Source organism: Azolla caroliniana, unplaced genomic scaffold (genome assembly GCF_043228905.1).
Source record: "Azolla caroliniana isolate FFs.n. ecotype wild unplaced genomic scaffold, voAzoCaro1.0.p SCAF_5, whole genome shotgun sequence".
Classification (NCBI taxonomy): domain Eukaryota; kingdom Viridiplantae; phylum Streptophyta; class Polypodiopsida; order Salviniales; family Salviniaceae; genus Azolla; species Azolla caroliniana.
In genome coordinates, this window is record NW_028230440.1 from 16679311 (window position 1) to 16699889 (window position 20579).

At 46.9% G+C, this 20579-nt stretch overlaps 1 protein-coding gene across 1 annotated transcript; it reads right to left on the reverse strand.

Annotated features, from left to right (window-relative positions):
- Positions 1-1646: 1646 nt before the first annotated feature.
- On the reverse strand, positions 1647-4367 carry LOC147864239 (uncharacterized). The gene is made up of 2 exons (XM_087319184.1): positions 3122-4367; positions 1647-1797 (listed from the first exon to the last, which is right to left on the reverse strand). Exons 1-2 carry the CDS (start codon positions 4338-4340, stop codon positions 1751-1753), a joined length of 1266 nt encoding a protein of 421 aa, XP_087175310.1. The 5' UTR covers positions 4341-4367; the 3' UTR covers positions 1647-1750.
- Between the last annotated feature and the right edge of the window lie 16212 nt (positions 4368-20579).

Consider the following 20579-nt stretch of genomic DNA (forward strand, 5'->3'; position numbering starts at 1 on the left):
TGAAGAACAGGGTAGGGGACTTGCAAAAGTCATGCAAGCAAGATGAATATGATGTAGAATCATTGAAAGAATTCATTGCTGATGTTAAGAAAGGCAGAAGCATGTGGAATAGGGACTCAGAGCTGAAGCATGTGGTGCAAACCCTAGAGAAATCATTTAAGCAAGGCTTCTCTGATCTGGAGGCATTGAAAAAATTCAAGGATGATGTTGAGAAAGGGCGAAGAAGCTTCTTAAACAGTGAACTCACAACAAGACAAGGAACATTGATCATGGAGAGGGTAGAGAGCTTATCTCAGCTTTACTTAGGCGGGCTAGATGAAGTAAGAACCCAAATCCAAGATCTCAAATCACAGGTTCAAGCTAGGTTTAATGAACTTGAAAGGCATGTTCAAGTTTCTAAACAGAAAAGAGAAGAGTCCATGCAGACAACTTCCGCTCAAAGCTTACAAACCAGAATTCTTGAGCTTCAGCAGGGCCATATATTCACACAATCTTTGGAGGATAAGCTTGAAGATAACATTGAGAAAAAAAGTGGGAAATTGCAGGATGGTCTCAACATTGACAAAGACACATCCTCTGTACAGCTTGAGGTGATGAAAATGTGTGAGGATATCCATAGAGAGAAAGAAGCTGCTCTTGGAGCTGCAACTACAGCAAAGAAGAAGATAAACAAAGTTGTGCAAGAGTTTGAAAATGAATTAGAAAGACTTCACATTACTCAGTCGAAAGCAGAGAAGGAAACAGATTCAATCAGACTCCTCTCAGAGGAAAGGAGAAGGTTATCCTCCAAAGATTGTGTGAATATATTTTGATGATGCTATAATAGCTATAGATAGCTTGTTTGATGATCAAAATAGCTGTTTGTTGTATATTGGTGAACTACATATTCATATATGGCATGTCTGATTATATTTAATACAGCTGTTAATGTACTAGATACAATACAGTTTCTTAGGTTGGCTTGTTTGATGAAGAGTTCATTTATCTTTTTATGTTGATTGAGCATGGAATACTAAAGAAATTCATGTCCTTTCTTGTTTGCAGATGAATTCAAATCAACTGTTGGTTCCACAAATTTTCTTATTGAAGTAAGTATCTCTAGGTTATTATTGACTTGCTTTTCTTTCTTGTAGTAACTTTAATTCAGAGGCTTATGTTTGTTTCTTCCGAACAAGAGAAACTGCATTTTTCATGCATGTAATTCTTAGCTAAAAGCTCACCCAAAGCCTGTAGATAAAATTTTAGCTTATTGTGTTGTGGTCATGATGTCTCTTCTCAGGGACACATTGATTCATGGTTTTCGAACAATCTACAGACCAAGATAAAGCAGCAAGTTGATGAAGCTGTGGCAGAATCTATGAAGAAATTTGAAGAAAGCATCAAGATTGATGTAGGGAATTTGAAGAAAGACATTGAGCTGGATTTAAAAGAAAAGATGGCTAAGGAAAATATTTGTGAGAGAGCAGCAGCAGAGCTAAACCTAATGCTGGAGGGAAAACTCGAGAAGCAATTCTCACTTCTCATGGAGACTGCTTGTGCAGGAAAGGAGAAGGTTATCAGTGAAATGCAGAGTGAACTCTCTGCTCTCCACAGAGAAGGTGAAGCAGTGAGAGCCAAAACACTAGGTCACATGGAAACGATGATCCAACAAGAAAGCATACAATATGGCTAGTCGCAATGTCAATGTTCTAGATTCTGAAGACAGTTGGCCTGCATCTGAATCCATTTCAGTAAAGCTCAAACATAGAGATCAAGGTCTTTCCAAAGCGTGCGTTGGTTCCTCTGCAGCAAGCAATCCTGAAAGCAGTAACAACCACTCCAGCCCAGTCAAAAACTCCCAGAGGACAGATTTTCATATGGTTTCAGGGAGAATACATGTCAATGTAAGCCAGAGATCACGACTACTAACATAAAAAAACATACACTACAATGACCATGCTTTGAGCATTGAAATCTAAACCAATGGTTCTTCTGGTCTATAACAGGAGGAATAAGGGCAGCAGGTCAATGTTACAAACGTCCACCTTATAAAGGTGCATACAAATACCTCTAGGTATTGCTTCTTTTCAGCGATATCAACATTTGCTTCTGCCTAGCAAACATCCTTTGTTTTTTGCTTCAATGATGCTTACAAAAAGAATGGCATACATACAGGCCATTCAAGAAGAGAGCCAGGGGTCATTCTAGAAGAGAGCCCTGAGCTTGAAACTAATGCATAAGACTATTGGCGCTGGAAAATAAATGGGAAGACAAAACTAGTAAAAGCTTTGAGTACCTGAAATACGTTCAACAAAGCTGAATAATAAACCTACACCAAGGTATAGACAAGTTCTTTCAAATTATTTCCTCCCAAATGCTTGTGCAGATTGAGTTGTTCATAAGCTGGTGTGGTGTCTTCTTTCTTCTTGTTAAGAGTAACTACCATTGATCTTAAAATGGGCTATCCACATTTACGAGCCAGATGTTTCATTTTAAGCTATTTTTTTCCATAAGGAATGATTAACCAATGGTTTTTCCTTTTTCTGATCATCTATTGTAGATGCTCGTGATGGATCACACTCTGAGTGCCAGTTGGGTTTCCAACAGTTCAAGAATAAAGATGAACTTCATTATAAGTGGATATGGGATCCATTTTGTTGTAGATCTGATGTGAGATTCTAGCCACAATGCTGCAGGGATCCATCACCAAAAGCGCTGGTATTTCTACCACACTGTTATGGAATATTTCTTCTAAACTACAAGCTATGTACAAATTGTAAAAACTCAATTATTCTTCGAGGTTTATTTCCTTTTATATGTCTTATAAATTCGGAGAATTAATAAACCCCTTCAACGGAAGGTGTCTGAATGAAAATCTTTAACTGGCTGAAGGGCCAAGAATGAGATGTCTTTTTAATAGCTGTTCTTTGCCGTATGAGCATGTTTTCTTACATGTTCAATCAAATAAAAATGAAATTGTGTCTTCCTGTTTACAGCATTTACATTTTCCAAACAGAACATAAACCTTCCAAAAGATGCAGGCTAATTTTGAACTGAATCTAATATCAACGTACATCCACCTTCAGATTCCAAATGGTCATCTACCCAAAGGATTTAAGGGTTACCCAAATGAGGAATTTACCTGTTTGGGTAGAGGAAGACTTGTTGCAATGTTCAATGGCTCCTCTGATGGAGTCCTCGACATCGATGTATGAGGACCCAGCATTCAGACCTCGTTGAATCTGTGCTTCATCTCTTTTTCGATATCTGCTCGGGGATTTGAAGGAATGTTTTTTCTTGCTTGATGCTGTACGGAACAAGGTCTGATCAAACATCAGTGGTATTTGCTTGATTTTATGAGAAGAACTTGAGAAAGATGAGGATGATGAAGAGGTTAGAGAGCATGCTCCAATGGACGGCGTGGGATGATCCTCATCAACATTGTCTGCTTCAGGTGAAATGGAAAACAGAGGATTTCTTGGTATTTCATGATGCTTTTTGAGTGAAAACAAGGACTTAAGCCTTGCCACATACTTCATGAGCTGAGCTGAGCTTCCTTCCCGACTCATGACAAATTTAGAACGTCCTTCCCCATCATCTCTTAATCGTGCACCACATTTTCTCTTGCGGAATGATGGAGATTCATAGAATGCGCTCGGATTTCCGGTATCATTGCATAGGCCTCCTTTCCTCCTTATGAGAAATCTATGGTGTCCTCCTCTCAGCTTCTCTCCATGATTGCTTAATCTGACACCACACTTTCTCTTGCATGATGGTGATGGTGATTTACCTGAACCCAGCTCAAACTTTGTGCCATTTGTAACATGTTTGGCATCTATAACCGTATTTCCCAACTCCTCTCCCTTAGTGATGAATGATTTGGAAGCACAAGCCTCTTGTACACAGACATGTTCTTGGGGGTGAGAACCATTGCAGTCCTCTGTAGAGATTAGGACATTAGGCCGTGCTTTGAACCTCTCCATACCTAGAGCCCATATATGATCCTTAGAAGGTGCATTATGGTCTACCGCATAACCCAACCCAACGGATCGAGCTTGCTCACTTCTTCCGAGGGCTCCCATTTTCGAACAATCGCTCATTTCTTCGGAGAAAGGTATGCTGAATTTAAACTCATGGATCTCCGGTAGATATGATGAATCCTTGGGTGGCCTTATCTGGTGGCGGTATTCCCATGCAGATGCCAAGGTTGGGCCTTCCAAGAAGAGATTCAGCTCATCCTGATCACAACTACATTGATAATGATGAGGGTGAGGATGGAACAACTGATTATTACAAGAGAAGATAAAGGATTGTTTGAAGCATTGATTAGTATTCAAGTCCTTCACAAGGATGATTTCCATATGATGTGCTCTGTCTCTGCTACAAGAAAACAAAATATGGTGAAGAAGCAATGGAGGAAGTACGCGAGTTCCTCGGAATGTTGGTCCGCTAGCGTGCGATAGTCCTACGCTAGGTCCTCGCGTACTGCCGCAATGCTTTCCTCATTGAGTTTGTAGAACCCTCGGCCGTCTTTCCTTCGGTTCTCCCAGTCCGCCCCGTATGTATGCAATTCCGCTGCTTGTGCGGCCCATGCCATCTAGCCTTTGTCTAACGTTGCTTTTAATTGCGCCGTAAACCTCTCCCGATTTGTTTGAAGAAGTATGCGCACGTTGTCGTATATTATTTGGCAACAGTTGCGTGCTTCTTCTACGGTTTTCTTGAGGTTCTCGATTTCTTGTTTACTAGCCGCCACCGCTTCCTCATAAGTGCTCCTCATTCCTGCCCATAGTTGAGATTCCTTCGAATGTAATTCTTCTAGCTTTCCCATTTCATTGTTCAGGTAGATTTCGAGCTGATGCCTCCTCTCATGTTCCCCTACTAACTGCTCGTCGAACCATGCTTTCTTCTTGTCTAATAACGCTCGGAATCCCGTAATCGCCGCTTCCGATTTTTTCGCTTCTTCCCATAGTTTGGCGTTTTCTTCTTTCGTGTGGGTGTGTTGTGTTGCCTCCGCTACGAGTTTCTCTTCAAGGGTCTTAATTGCCTTTCGGCCGTTGGCCCGGATGTCCTTTTCTCTGTCCGAGGACTGGCAAAGTTCGGAGTGGAGACGGTCCGCCAGTTGCACGACCCGTTTTGCTTTCGAGGCAATGGCGGTTTGGGCTTCAATTTCTTCTCTCAGGGCCTTGACAGTGTTGGCTGTTGGTTGAGCTACCTGCTGCGTCGTAGTTGCGTTACGTTCCAACTCCGCGATGCGTGCGTTGGCCTTCTGTAGCTCGGCTTGGGTCAGTTTAACAGTCTTCCAGACATTTTTATTTTTAATCGCCACATCCTTGGCGCCCATACTGACCTTCGCTAGTTCCCTATGAACTTCGACAAGGGCTGCGTTTAATGGGGGTAGTTCCATCCCCATTTGGCGTATACCGGCGTTCCGTTGTCTACCGACTATGGCCTAATGCTTCTCATAATTGCTTTCCGCTGTTTGTGTTAACGCACGCTCGATCATTTGGCACTCTGCGTGCTCCTCAGCCATTCGTTGTGAGACCTTTATTTGTTGTGTTACCAAAAATTCCATGAGTTCAAAAGTGGTTCCGAATTGTAATAGTGCGCCGAACTCATGGGCCGTGTCCGGAATGTTCGGGTACGCTAGGACCTCGCTTTCCGCCGTAAATACGCCTTTCCCCCTCTGTGACTGGGCCGTAATGATCGACCGTGGTTCTCGGATTATTTCGAAGGTGGTGTTGGGCTCCGTAGCTACGGAGTTGTCGATCACGGTCGTTGTCTCTGTGGTCGCGAGTATGTCTTTAACTAACCCGCGCCCAGTCTTTTCTGTCCAAGCTCCGCCGTTTTGGCCTCGGGTTTCCTTGACTTGGGTCGGCTTCTGGCTCCTGCATGGCTTTCTCACTGCGCTCCACCTGTTCTTCTTGTGTTGTTCACGTGTTTGTCTAGGCTAATTGGGGTTCATCTTCCCACTCTGTGGTGGCCAACTCCACTAACCTTCGCTTTGCGGATCGTGGTGGCGGCGTGGGTTTGCTGGGCTGCAGTGTCGACAGTCCTCAGGGTGGGAATAGTATTGTCAGATATTGTTGTATGATAGGCTTGAGCTTTTTGCCTCCTTGATATGCGTGCAGGCCTTCCCGTAACGCTGGTCCCGTAATGACCCCCCAATCGACTGTGCGCCCTTCAAAGGTATCAATGATGATACCCGCCTTCTGCTTGGGCATCCCATATGCATTATGTACGCATCCGACCTCCAACAGGAACTTGGCTATTTCGCGGAAAAAGGGGTCGGAGATTTCCTTCGTTTTGTATGCCTTGGCGGACGTTGAATATGGCCCAAAATATCTCTGCAAAGTTTCCACAGGAGGAATTTCGAAAGGCCTTTCTCCTAGTGATGACAGGTCAAGCTTTTTTCGGATGGATGTGTTAGTGACCGTGTCGATATTGAGCTTCCTAGCGATGTTCAGTGCGTCAGGGTGGGGAGGTGCCTTGGTGAATCTGATGTATCCATCCAAGTGTTTCTCCACGAGCCATCGACGCAAGGTGGCAGAAATAGGTATCGGCATAGTCGGATGGTTAGGCTCGTGGCTAAGGGGTGAGGTCTTCTGGCTATGAAGAACTTGAGCTCTATGATAGGAAGGAGAAGAGGGTGAGGGAGGGGAGCGATGAGAGCAATGAGAATTAGAAGGTTGGTTTCTGTACTGTGCAGAAAACCTTCTATTTCCTTCTTTTTGTGGCCTAGGGTTCATTGGTCGGTGAGCCATCGTGGTGCTGCGTGTTCTTGGCCTAGAAGTCTGTGCATGCCTTAAGTCCTTTTAATAGAGTCACTATCTTCTCTTTTTTTTTTTTTGTAACGGTTACATACAATATTCTTTTTACACTATAGTACAAATGGAGCCTCATACTTACTCCGCGGATTTCTCGGCTTTGTCCTGTCCGGCGGGCAACGGGTTAGGTGGCGCAGGTCCCAGATAAGGTTTAAGGTGAAATCTATTCACTTTTTGTTGTAACACTTCCCCGGCCAACGTGCCAAGTTGAAACGTACCCAGTTTTGTTCCCACTATCCAGTATGGGCCTGTCTAGCAGAATCTTAATTTTCTTGGCATATGCCCCATGTGTGTTTGGAAAACTAATATCGCTTTCCCAACTGTCAAATCTTTTTCCTGCGCATGCTGGTGTCGGTCCATGAATGGTTTGCGCTGCCGCTGTTCCTGCACCAATATGGCCATGCTGCGTACCTGGTCGGTGCTAAATTACAAAGTCGAATTCTTGAAGCAGCAACATCCATCTAGCCAATTTCCTCGTCAGCGCCTGTTTCCCTACCAAATATAGCAATGCTGAATGATCCACGTGAAACATGAATTTCCGCCCTAGCAGATAATGCCAGAACTTATTGATGCTGTATATCATACCCAATGCTTCACGTTCCATTGTGGAATAGTTACGCTCAACCGTTGATAGTTTCCGACTAGCGTAGTACACTGATCGGTACCAATTCGGCTCCGTGAGTTGCATTAACGCATTACCTATTGCTATGTTCGAGGCATCCACGAACGTGTGGAATGGTTTTGCCCAAATTGGTGGCTGTACGACGGGTGCTTGCGTTAGCATTATCTTTAGCGCATCATACGCCTTCTCTTCCGTTGCTATCCATTTGAAAGGAGTACGATGAACGACGACATGTAATGGCATGGCGAAGTTCGCCAAATAGCGTATCATCCGATTGTGCCATCATATTTGTCCTAGAAACCGGCTAAGTGCCTTCGCGTTTGTTGGTGTTGTCGGGTGAGTAATCGCGGAGATTTTGTTCGGATCGACCACTATCCCTTCTTTACTGACTATGTGGTCGAGGAGAGCCCCGCTGGTAATGCTGAAGGCGCATTTGGCGGGATTCAGGCTTAAGTGCGCGGTTCGGCAACACTCCAGGCAAAGCTATAGATGCGAAAAATGGTCGGTTGTTGTCCCATATACCGCAAAATTGTCTAAAAAAACCTGCATGAAGGCCGGTATATATTCCCCCAAAATTTCCGTGATTGTCCGTTGAAATGTAGCCGACGTCTTCGTCTTTAGCCCGAACATCATGACGAGTGTGACATAGACGCCCCAGTCCGTGACAAACACCGTCTTCTCTTGGTCGTCGGGGTGCATGCGTACTTGATTGTACCCACTAAAGCCATCTAAAAAGTTGTACATGTCATGCCCTGTGACGATGTCCAATACGCTGTTAGTGAACGGTAAAGGGAATGCGTCGGTAATGGTTACGACGTTCAATTTCCGGTAGTCCACGCATACACGTATTTTGCCATTTTTCTTTGGGACGACTATTATTGGGCTTAACCATGTAGCTTGTTTGACTGGTCGAATGAATCCGGCCTTGAGGAGTTTGTCAATTTCTTCTTTTACGCAAGCCGTGTAGTTTGGGTTCATGCAGTATCCATGTTGCTGGACCGGTTTCGCATTGGTCGTTAAATTGATCTTATGTCGATAGAACATTGGATCCAACCCCTTCATGTCCTCGTGGGACCAGGCGAACACATCTTTATACTTCCTGAGTAGTGCTACCATCGCGTCTCTCTGATCTGGCAATAATTCTTTTGCGATGGAGAGGAATCGGGGTTTTGACGCCGTACCCACGTTTACTTCTTCTAGGGCTGAGGTAGTGACTCGTCGTGAAATTTCCATTTCCCTCTCGAATGCTGCCCGTGCTCTGCTTAGTTCTAATATTGACTCCGGGTCTGGTTTGTAAGCATTGTCGTGGAGCGCAGCGGGCGTGGCGTATTCCGACACGGCTTCTATGACGTCGATTTCGAATAACGGAATGATCCGGGGGTGCTTGTCTAAGTATACTTCTAATTCCGTATCATCCACCCCAACCAACATATTTATGTCTTCCACGTATAATAGTGTGATGCCCTTGGGTTGTGCCGTCATTTCCTCTGTTAGTATGCGAACCTTGGTGTGTCTGCGTTGAAAGCTCATGCACTTATGTTGCCAGCTCTGTTTGATATTTGCTAAACGAAGCCACGGTCTGCCAAGCAACATAGGATACGCTCCTGGGGCGTTGAGGGCGAGGATCACCGTTGAGATGTCGAAGCGATGTCCTCCAACGATAATGCCTAACTTGCGTATTAAGCCTAAAGGCCGTACGGAGCGGGTATCCGCCATGCGAAGCCAAAACGGGCAAGCTTCCCATTCTGAAATTCCCAATTGTTCGCATGTCTTCGCGCTAATTACATTGACGCTAGAGCCGCCGTCGATTACGCATCCTGTGATTTCTTGACCGTGTAATATCAACTTAATAGCCGGATGGTTATTTGGAATATATTTAATTAAGTAGATTAGATTATAATTATGTAGGGAACGGACGGGCCGGAATCGGTATGCCGATCCAGATCTGGACCGATTCCGAACAAGTGCCGGTTGACACCGTTTTGTATGCAACACCGGGGACCTATATAAAGGCCCGGTTACAATGTATAACTTTAACGGAGAATTAATATAAGCTTCTTGTTTTATCTTCACGTATTGATTACCGTTCTGAATTAATTGTTATATCTTACGCGTGTATTAAGTGTATGCCTTATTTCTAAGTAGCTAATTAAGTCAAAGTAATCGTTGTGTCTTAAGTTATCTCGCCGTAACACCCTTTGGTGAAGTGTCTTCCGGAGACACCCTATGTTAGGCCATTGTCCGGCCCTAAGGAATAACACAGTTTTTGGCGACCACGATTCCTGCACAATCGTAGCGAACAACGGCGGGAATGGATGACGCGACCAACGAACGACCCGGTTACAGAGCGAGCAAGGCGACATGCTGAACGGCTGAGGAAGCGAGAGGCTTTCCAGCAAGCGGCAAAAGAAATCAGAGCGGATCGCTCATTTTTGAAAGTGATCCGGAGAGTGGCCAAGGAATCACTTCGGCTACCACAAAAAGCCTACCCGGACAAAGGAAGCAGCCTAAGCAGCCTCTGGGAAGCAGAATCCCTTCTCCAGGCATTGGCAGCGGGGGAAGGCGAATCCGAAGCATTTTCAGCATTTGAATCAGGTTCAGACGGGGAATACAACGCACAGACGAACTACCGCAGCAGTAACGGCACCCCAGGCGGACTAGAGGACGAGGAGTCGGATACTTTGCCAACACCAGAACCCGAATCAACAAGGCTGGAAACTCCGGTACCAGAAGTCGACCACACTCCGACATCGGAAGTCGAGGAGGAGAAGCCTCCGACACCACAAGGGGAGCAGGAAAGACCTCCGACGGCGACAGAAGACCGGGGAAAACCTCCGTCACCACTAGAGGAGCGACCATCGACACCACCAGCCCGTGTACCAACACCGGACGACAATATGCCGTTTCAATATCCCAGATACCGGGATGATCCGGACGCGGAAGCCCACGTTCATGTGTTTCAGCAGACCTGGGAAGCGAACCATGTGTCCCAACGCTTAAATGCAACCGAAGAGGAACGCTCAAAACGGGCAGAGTTCGGCATGACCTTGGAGGGACCGGCCGCTAGATGGCACTGAACACAGGATCCCAACACCATCCCCACGTTTGAAACATTAAAGAAAAAATTCTTGCATTTCTTCCACAAGGAGATGGACCAACGGGAAATGGTCGGGTTATTTCATAGTATCCGGCCGGAACCAACGGAGAACATCCAACAGTTTGTCATCCGGTTCCAGCGGATATACAGTCAGCTCAGTCGGACACCACCGGAGGAAGAAACAAAGGCCATATTCTTAGCAGCACTCCGGGAACCCTTACGGACGGTGTGCACCATCATCGATTTCCGCACCAACAACATAGATCAAGTGATTGACCGAGTTCGGGAAATGGAAAACTCAAGTTCATGGCTAACCATGGGCGCACTGCAGTGTACGCTACCGATGGAAGAGGACCTCCGTTTCCAACAAGCAGTTCAATGTACGGTATGCCTGAATGTCGGACATTTGGCGCTGGAATGCACCATGCGTTCCCAATGCTTGCTCTGCCACTCCAGAAGTCACACAATGGAACGGTGTGAGTATAACTTGTTAAATCGACAAGCACCACCGGTCCGGCAAATTGAACCACGGAGCAACCGGGAGGAAGAAGAAGAACGTTGGCGGCGAGAGGAGCGCTACTGGCCGGCACAAGATGTCCGGTATAGTGACCGAAGAGACGCGTATGACCGGTATGATAGACAGGATAGATATCGAGACTATAATGGACGGTATGAAAGATATAACCGGGATCACTCCCCTGGTTACAACCACCGATGAGACGACTATGGCAAGGATGACGACCAGCCCTGGCAAGGATACCAAACCAAAAAGAATTTCAATAAGAAACGTCATCTCAACAAAAAGGGGGGTCATCCACGAGAACCGGAAAAGGGTGCTCCGAGCAACCAACCCGACCAAAACCAAGCACTTGCCCCTGGCCCGCCACCAAGCAAACACGCGGAATCCAGGAACGCCCGGAAGCCGTACTGCTATTATTGCCGGCAAGAGGGTCACTATAGTAATCAATGTCCGGCGAAGAGCTACGACAAACGACCGGCAGTGAACATGGTAGACGCGGAAGTCGCAGACATACAACAGGTCACTACAAGATCAAAAGGCAAAGTCACGGAGTGGGAAACTCAAGAAGCCATCCGGAAGCAGGCAACCGAATGGGTGAAGAAGGCAAATGAATGGAATGCGGCCGAGCTCGAACAACAAAAGGAGAATGCCGAAGAGCTCACCGGCTTGGGGCAACCCAAAAACCCAAACATGGTAGGAGTTACAAGAATGCCAAATCACGTTGCCGTTAGGCCGACTATTGCAACTGGTACCATAGTTTACGGAAGGACTGAAGACCGGAAGGACGACAGCTGACACACCACCGGCTCCGACATTCTTTTCAAATCCGGAGGAAGGACCGACAGTGGTGGACACAAGCAGTCCAACAATCACATCCATCGTGAAGGGAAAAGAGTTACCCGACACGATTATCGATGGAGGATCTGGCGTGAACGTGATCAGCCTCCGAACGTGTAACACGCTAGGAATCCAGGACTGGGAACCGTGTCCGTTTTGGTTTCGGATGGCGGACACTAGCTCAGTACGGCCGACCGGATTATTACGCGATCTGGAAGTGACCATCGGGGGTCACACATTTCGCATTTCCGCAGTTACAGTTCTCCAGCTACAAGCTTAGGGAGCTTACCCACTATTGTTGGGACGGCCCTGGTTAAAAACGGCACACATAAAACAAAACTGGAGGAAGAACATAATTATGTTCCGGCGTGGAAAAGCGAAAGTACGAGTACCGACTCAACCATGATCCGGTACCGGCAAGGAATCAACACCACTATATGCGGAATGTGTTAACATGCTGGAAGGATTGGCGGACGAAGAGGTCGATCAATACTTACAAGAAAATCCGAAAATCGTACCTCTGTTCGAGATTGATGTAGTCGAAGTAGTATCACTGTACGTACTGCCATCGGATGGGACCGTCGAGGAACCGGATAAAGAGGGAATCCGGGAATTACGGCAAGCACAGGAGGCACTGGAAAAAGAAATGGCAGTATCCGAGCGCGTGAAAGCATCCCAACTAGAAGAGGTAAACCTAGGTACCATAGAGGACACAAGGCAGGTGCACATCGCCAAGGAAATGACTTCGGAGAACAAAACGGAAATGATCACACTCCTAAAAGAGTTTCACGATGTGTTTGCCTGGTCCTATGAAGACATGACGGGACTCGATCCTCAGTTATATCAACACCAGATATATCTGAGCAAAGACGCCAAACTGGTAGCGCAACGACGTTGTTGGATGAACCCGAATTACACAACAAAGGTCAAAGAAGAAATCGACAAGTTGCTGAGAGTAGGCTTCATCCGACCGGTAAAGAAAGCCACATGGCTCAGCCTGATAGTGGTAGTACCCAAAAAGAACGGTAAGATCAGAGTGTGCGTCGACTATTGGAAATTGAATGCGGCTACGGTAACGGACACCTTCCCACTTCCATTCACGGATGGAGTCCTGGATGAAGTTGCCGGTCATAAGGTGTACAGTTTTCTAGATGGTTTCAGCGGCTATAATCAGATCCGGATGCACCCCGTCGACCAGGAGAAAACCGCTTTTGTCACCGAATGGGGAGTCTTTGTTGCCGTAGTGATGATGTTCGGACTGAAAACGGCACTGGCAACCCTCCAACGGATCATTATGGAAATTTTCGGGGAATTCATTCCGACATTCATGCAGGTGTTCTTGGACGACTTTGCTGTTTATAGTCGGGAAGGGGATCACCTTCAGCACCTCCGACTATGTTTGGAGAAATGTAGGGTTTACCGGCTAAGCCTTAACCCGACAAAATGCGTGTTCAGAGTAACCAACGGAATGTTACTGGGCCACATAGTGAGCAAGGACGGTATCGCAGTGGATCTGGACAAAGTAAAAGCAATCCTGGAGGCACCGGCACCAGCCACGGCAAAGGCATTAAGCGGGTTTTTAGGACAAATTCGGTGGCATAGCCGAATGCTCTGGTATCTGGATAGACCTGGCTACACCATTGCATGCCGCGGTACATCGGACACCGTTCCAATGGATGAACACAAAAAACCAGGCTTACCGGGCGCTAAAAGTACTGTTATCACATGTGCGGGTAATGAAAAAAAAAAAACAGGTGCGAACATGCAACAAGAAGACCCCCGCCACATAGAAACCCTTACATTTCGCGAACAGAGGAGCACAAACGCAGACAGGTGATTGAAGATCAGCAAACGCGAACCCACGCACACAGAGACTCCGTACACACAACCCTCACCAGCGCTCACCGACCTCGATGAAGCCATGGACTGCCAAACACTCTCTGAAGCAGCCAAGAAGTGGCTAAGGCAACACAGCTTAGAGGGTTTCCTCACCATCATGGAGGCGCCACCGCACCGGGAGGCGGAGAAGATAGTCAAAGAAATCGACACGGAGCTGATTACTGAGGAGGCCATCCATGCGTTGATTTGCCTTCCGGAAGGGGGAATCTTCACTATCGATAACCCTACCTTGGAACAACTCCGAAAATACTTTGGGGAATACTCTCTGACAAGCAAGGCCTACCGGACTTAGGGCGGCGAAGATCCTCTCTTTCAAGAGATTGCCCGGGTGCTCCATGAATTTGGACATGTATACCCTCGACCCCCCTACATGCCCCAGAACCGGGCCGGCTTAATCATAGCCACATATGAAGGCGTGAAGGTGGACTGGGCGGTACTAATTGCGGATGGCCTTTGTGCGGTCATCGACTTTGTCAGAGGCAAAGAGGGTCGGAAGATATGGACGGCGGTGGCGCAATGGCTCACTCTATTGGCGCCACCTATCGAGCCCGTCAAGACCACGAAGCGGGGAAGAACAACTAAGGGCACCCCGAAGACGGCCTCTAAACGGCAGCAATTGTGGGCATCTAAGGCAACCAAAAGGAAGGCGGACGACACGGACCAGGCGGCAAAGGAGCGCGCCAACAGGAAGCGGAAAGCTGAAACGCAGGAGGAGCCACTGGTGTGGCCAATCAAGATCAGGCTTAGCCGACTGGTTCAACAAGCGCCGGACCCCTTGGTAGCGAAAATCAACATCGGGACTCAGGAGGAGGAAACGGATGAGGAACCGTTAGGGCGCCAGAAGGCAAGCACCTCTGAACATGCCGGGGAGCGTTCGGACCCAAAGAAGGATGGAACGCCTGTACCCCGCCCTGAGCAGCCCGCACCAAGGATGGAACCGGAACCGGAACCGGTTTGGACAGAACCGGCCACAGAGCCCCCTGCACAACAACCTCTACTGGCGGGTCAGGATACGACAAGATCCGATATGCCAGCGCCGGAAGTACAGTTGCTGACCCCACCAGCAAGCCAAGAGCATTCAGAGGTGGAGCGGCCAATGGAGCTGCAACTTGAACGGAAAAGTGGTCACCAACAAGAGCCAGAGTTGCAGCTCGACGCAACTGGACAAAACCAACCACTGGCCAGCGACACTAACAGCCAACCCTCCGGGCAGACGCAACAATAAGGCACCGGCAGCCAATGGCTCCGGTGGATTGGAGAATAGATTGCTGGAGTGGTACACTACATAGAGGCGGAAGAGAAAGTGCAGATGGACCAGTTGCTCGTCACAACCGGAGAACTAGAGACGGCCCGGTCAAGGATCCGGAGCCTAGAATAGGACTTGGACCTGACCACAGAAGAATTGGCCAAAATGGCCTTAACCGGACCACAGCTCCAAGCACCGGTGACCCCGGTCGATGTACAAAATAAAGAAGCACCAACACCTGTACATAGCAATAAGACCCCGGAGATAGTGGCAGCGCAAGCAAAAGAGCTTGCTGAATTAAGAGATGAACTGGCTGCACAGGAAGCATTACACACCCGAGAGCGGGACTTGAAGAAAGCGGTAGAAGAAGAGCAACGAAAGACTGTTGAGAACCTTCGCCGAGCAGAAGAGAATCTGCGGAAAGGACATCAGGCCTACGACCGGCTGAAGGAGGAGAAAGAGAAGGCGCTGCAAGAAAAGGAGAAGCTGCGACGGATGGCGGAAATAGAGATCGAAAGGCTGAAAGAAGAACTCCGTCAGCAAAAGGACCGGGTAGACTGCGCTCGTCGGCAACTCAACCAAAAGCTGAAGCAGAAAACCGATGATTTTGAGCACCTGCATCGTGATTACAAGCACCTGGATACGGAGCATAAGAAATAGCGGGAGAAGATGGTAGAGTTCGGGTAGGAGGTACATCGGGTTGAGACGACGCTGGCGGAGGAACGGGCTGAAAAAACCACGCTGCTGGAGGAAGCCACGCAAGAATGGATGGAGCTGCATAAGCAACATTAGGAAGAGAAGGAAAGAGCGACGATGATCTTGCAAAGGCTGTAGACCACTTATGAAACCCAACTGTCACATTACCGGGAGTAGGAGGTGGATACGGTGGCACTCATCAAGCAGTTGAAGGACGAACGACAAGCCGCGAAGGACAAATCAAAGATGGGATTGGAGCGGATCCAGTTCATTGTCCAGGCATGGAGGAACAAGATCAAACGCTTGATTGACGAAAGCTCTGCGCAATGGTGGGACAAATGGGCAAAGCACACAGCTGAGCTCCAGTTGCTACGGGCAGATGCGGAAAACTGGCAGAAGGATGGCGACGACTGTTACATGCTAACGAAGGAGGACTTCACTGCCATCAGAGAGGAGTTAGCTGAAGATTTTATAACTATGGCGGAGGAGCAGGCAGCAGTGGTCCGACAACTTGTAGCCCAGCTAGATGATGATCGACTGGATGCTCAAATCTAGTTTGAGAGCTATGAGCGGACCAGGCTACGGAGAGAAGAAGCAAAGCAGGCGGCGACCGTCAACCTCAGCGATGAGGAGCCATCACCGGAGCAAGGACCGGACGGAGACAAAGCCGGGACGACTCAACCGGAGTCAAATCCGGTGGAGCAGCTAACGGAGGAATCACCGCCACAATCGCCGGTACCGAGAGCCGAACAGACGCCCGCTCAGGAGCAACAGTCGGAGGAGCCGCAGCCACCGCAACAACAACAACAACAACAACAACAACAGCCGCGGCAACAACCGAATTCTGAACAACCATTGGATACCCTGGAGCAGAGTATTCTGGACATCTTGGACGAAAGCTAAGGGCTAGATAGTGGGATTCGACGTACAAGGTACTGTCCCATGGGCGTGCTATGTGTTACCCGGCCGACAAAGGAGCAGAGACCAGAATGTGAAAGGGATGGTTATTCGGAAGATATTTAATTAAGTAGATTAGATTATAATTATGTAGGGAACGGACGAGCCGGAATCGGTATGCCGATCCGGATCCAGACCTATTCCAAATAGCTTCCGGTTGGCACCGTTTTGTACGCAGCACCGGGGACCTATATAAAGGCCCGGTTACAATGTATAACTTTAACGGAGAATTAATATAAGCTTCTTGTTTTATCTTCACGTATTGATTACCGTTCTGAATTAATTGTTATATCTTACGCGTGTATTAAGTGTATGCCTTATTGCTAAGTAGCTAATTAAGTCGAAGTAATCGTTGTGTCGTAAGTTATCTTGCCGTAACACCCTTTGGTGAAGTGTCTTCCGGAGACACCCTAAGTTAGGCCATTGTCTGGCCCTAAGGAATAACAGTCGGTCATCGCGTGGGTTTCGATCTGTATACCGGGGTCGTTCTTCTTGGCGCTTTTGCTCATTACGGCGAGGGGGGCGTTGTGTTTCCACGCTTCGTACTGTGGGTGTGGATCTGTTCAACATATTGTACTCACACTGATCGATCGTGTGAGCTTTTGAGTGACAGATTGGGTAGTGGATTCGCATGTTGCATTCAACTGTGGAATGCCCAGAATTTAAGCAAATTGTGCACTGGATTGCCTGGCAAAAATGTCATTCCTCGTCCTGAGGTAACGCTTGCCGTAATGAGGACATGGAAAACCTTTCCTCTTCTTTGTCCAACTCGAGCTGTAGCGCTCGTTCTATGACCATATCGACCGTTTCTCCTTTCACGCTATTGTTGTTGACCGTTGTCCGTATCGGTCGTCGTAAAGCTGCTAGAAATGTTTCCCGAGCCTCGTCCTCCATTGGGCCTCGTTCTAATTTCCGCCGTAGATTTTGGAAGCGTAAACTGAAATCCACTACAGTCTCGGTCGACAATTGTTTAATTGCATAAAACTGCCCGAGGATTTCGCGTTGCGGCACCCTCCGATCAAAGAAACGCAGAAAGGCCGATTGTAGTTGGTCGAAGGTCATGATTGCTAGTAGATCCATCTGGGAATGCCAAAACGCCGCTCTCCCATCCAGGGTTAATCCGAACTCGATAATTTTGGACTGGTGCACTACTTCTTCGGAAAGTTTCTATGCCATGTGATTTGCATTCCAAACATTCAGGAACAGACGAATGTGGGTTGTAGCGTTGGTTTCGCCATTGAAGTAGGGATAAGAGAAGGCCATGCTGGACGCTACAACGGGCAAGGAAAGACCACAGTGCTTATGTGATGAGCACGCTTCCATCTTGTCGTCGAGGTATTTGGTGAGCGAGAAATCGTCTTTGTGGTCCCAACAGGTATCTCTGAGGTCATTGAGGTGAGGTTTCTGCCATGCGCGTTCCTCTGCCTGGCGTGTGATGGACCTTGTGATAGGTCGGTCTTGTCGTGTTGGTTCTCTGGGATGTCGATGACTAAACATCCATTCGTCGCTATTCGTCTGTGAGGAGACACAGATCACCAGGCGTGCCAAAAGTGTTACCGATTAGGAACATGGTCTACAGTCAGTCCTTCGAGCTAGACCTCAAAGTGACTGTGTTGCAACGAATGGTACCATCGTACCGTAATACTTAATGGGATACCTCTCGTATCCTAGTAGCGTATAAGGGAGAGGGTTACAACCGAACTCCTTAGACCGTGCACTAGTAACCGCACTGTCACTCACACCTACGCTCTTACGATTACGCTACGCCACCAAGAAGCATAGACACACAGTAGATTAACCACAGATACGCACAGGGATCAGAGAAGATAGAACTCTATTAAGATACGCTTTCTGCATTCAAAATTACACGCTACCTCTATCAGAGGATTTCTGCCCTTTATATACACAGGGTCTTTTAGCCGTTCACGCTTCACGCGTGAACCGTTTACATGCGTTATGTTTTTACTATATTCTATATTTCTGCGCTCTTGTCCGTCAGTTACTATTCTGGCGGACAACAACACTCAACCAAGGAAAGTCATGAATAGAATTTTGTAGAAAACAAACAAAACCTAGGAATGAACAAAGTTCTCGGATAGTACAAGGATAATGGTCATCCAATGCATGCCTATAAAGGAGAATTCATCCAAGGAATGGACAAAAAAATGACTATTTTGTCTCGAAAAGTGTCATTTATTTCTTTTCAAAAAGTGGTTAGAGTAGTAGACAAGCCAAATGGTATGACAGAAAAATCATAATGGCCATAGTATATATGAAATGGGGGTTTATGAACGTCTTCCTGAATAATTCTTATTTGATGGTAGCTAGTTCGACTTTTGGTAAAGTATTAAGCACCATGCAAATGGTCAATCAAATTATCAACGTGTGGCAATGAATATTCTTTAGATGGTGATGACATTTATCATGTTCCTTCTTTATTCTTGACTAAGATAACTAACAAATCCAAGAAGATTTACTATGATGAATGTGACCATCCTTAAGTAATCTTGAAGTTGTTTTGTGACCTTATCCTCTTCAAGGGGACTATATCAATAAGGTGGAATGTTCATAAGAGCAAAACCTAATATATTGAAATCTATTCTTTTCTTTTTTCCAAAATTAAGCTACTTTCCCATTAGTTAGGTAGGATTATTACAAAGAGACTGTACAAGGAGGCTTAAACATAGATCGGGGAATCTCCCTCCGATCAATTTCAAGAAATAAGAAAAGCACACCATACTACCCTTAGGCAAATGGCCTAGCCGAATCAACGAATAAAACTCTGCAAACCATCCTCAAAAAGATCGTGAACAAAAATCGAACCGATTGGGATGACAAACTGCATATGCTCTCTGGGCTTACCGAGCGACATTCAAAACGAGTATCCGATCTACTCTTTTTCGGATGGCTTTTGGGTTGGAAGTAGTCATGCCAATCAAGTTCTAGGTGCCAAATTTATGAGTCCAAATTACTGAACGATTGCCCGAGTCAGAGTTTGAACGGAAACGACTCGAACAATTACTCGAACTCAGGGAACACTGGATCGCTAGCCTGGCCCATTTAGAACAAGGGTAATGGAAATGAAAATCATTTGTCGATTGTCATCGAAAGGAATTAGGGAAATAATTCGGAATTGGAAAACCAGTCCTCATCTTTCAAACACAACTCGACTCGATGCCGAGGAAGCTCTGTTTCCAGTGGATCGGCCTTTCTGGATTTTTAATGAATTTAATGGCACATTCCAGCTAGGTACTTTAGGCGGCAACGTCTTGCGGAGTTGGGTGAATGGCGTTTGGTTAAAACTGTTGTCATGAATATTCCCGGCCAAAGTGAGAAAACTAGACAAGTCAACGGAATCGGCAAGTTGGAACATGTGCACATGTACATTGGAAGATGGATGTAGAATAAAAGAGGGGGGGAATACTTATCCCACATTGTAACGTCTCTCCCTCATTGTGCTATAAAAGGAAGAGAGGGTCCCTTGTAAAAGGGGTTGCCCATTTGGAGTTAGGAGGGTATACCACTTAGATCTAGGGTTTGGTAGTTGTCTCTTCTTCTGACTTTCTTACTTTCTTACTTTCGTTTAGGGTTTCATTTGGGTTTTTCTTCTTCTTCTTCGTCATGTGGGTTGGGTTTCTCTTCTGAGTGGAGTCTTGTTAGTTTCCTCTATTAGGGTTTGTTGCTTCATCTCTGCCAGGGTTTGCTTAGTTCGTGTGCTTTGAGGCTCTAGTTCGTAGTTCCATCCTCTATGCAAGACCCCACTTGCAAGGCGAGCCCATTGTCGCGTTGTTACGCGCGTGCGTGTAGAAAGGCGGAACCATAGGGGTCTTGGACTAGGGAGTCACGGAGCGTAGGAAGTCGTGCTTCACCCTTTTCGGGGCACCCAAGGAGCACACCGGAAG

Bases quoted from the DNA above. Each gene is read 5' to 3' on its own strand.
- LOC147864239 (XM_087319184.1), bottom strand. From the start codon at position 4,340: ATGGAAATCATCCTTGTGAAGGACTTGAATACTAATCAATGCTTCAAA. The intron at 1,798-3,121 runs GTAAATTCCTCA...TACTGCTTTCAG, and splicing joins GTCTTCCTCTACCCAAACAG to GATTGCTTGCTGCAGAGGAA.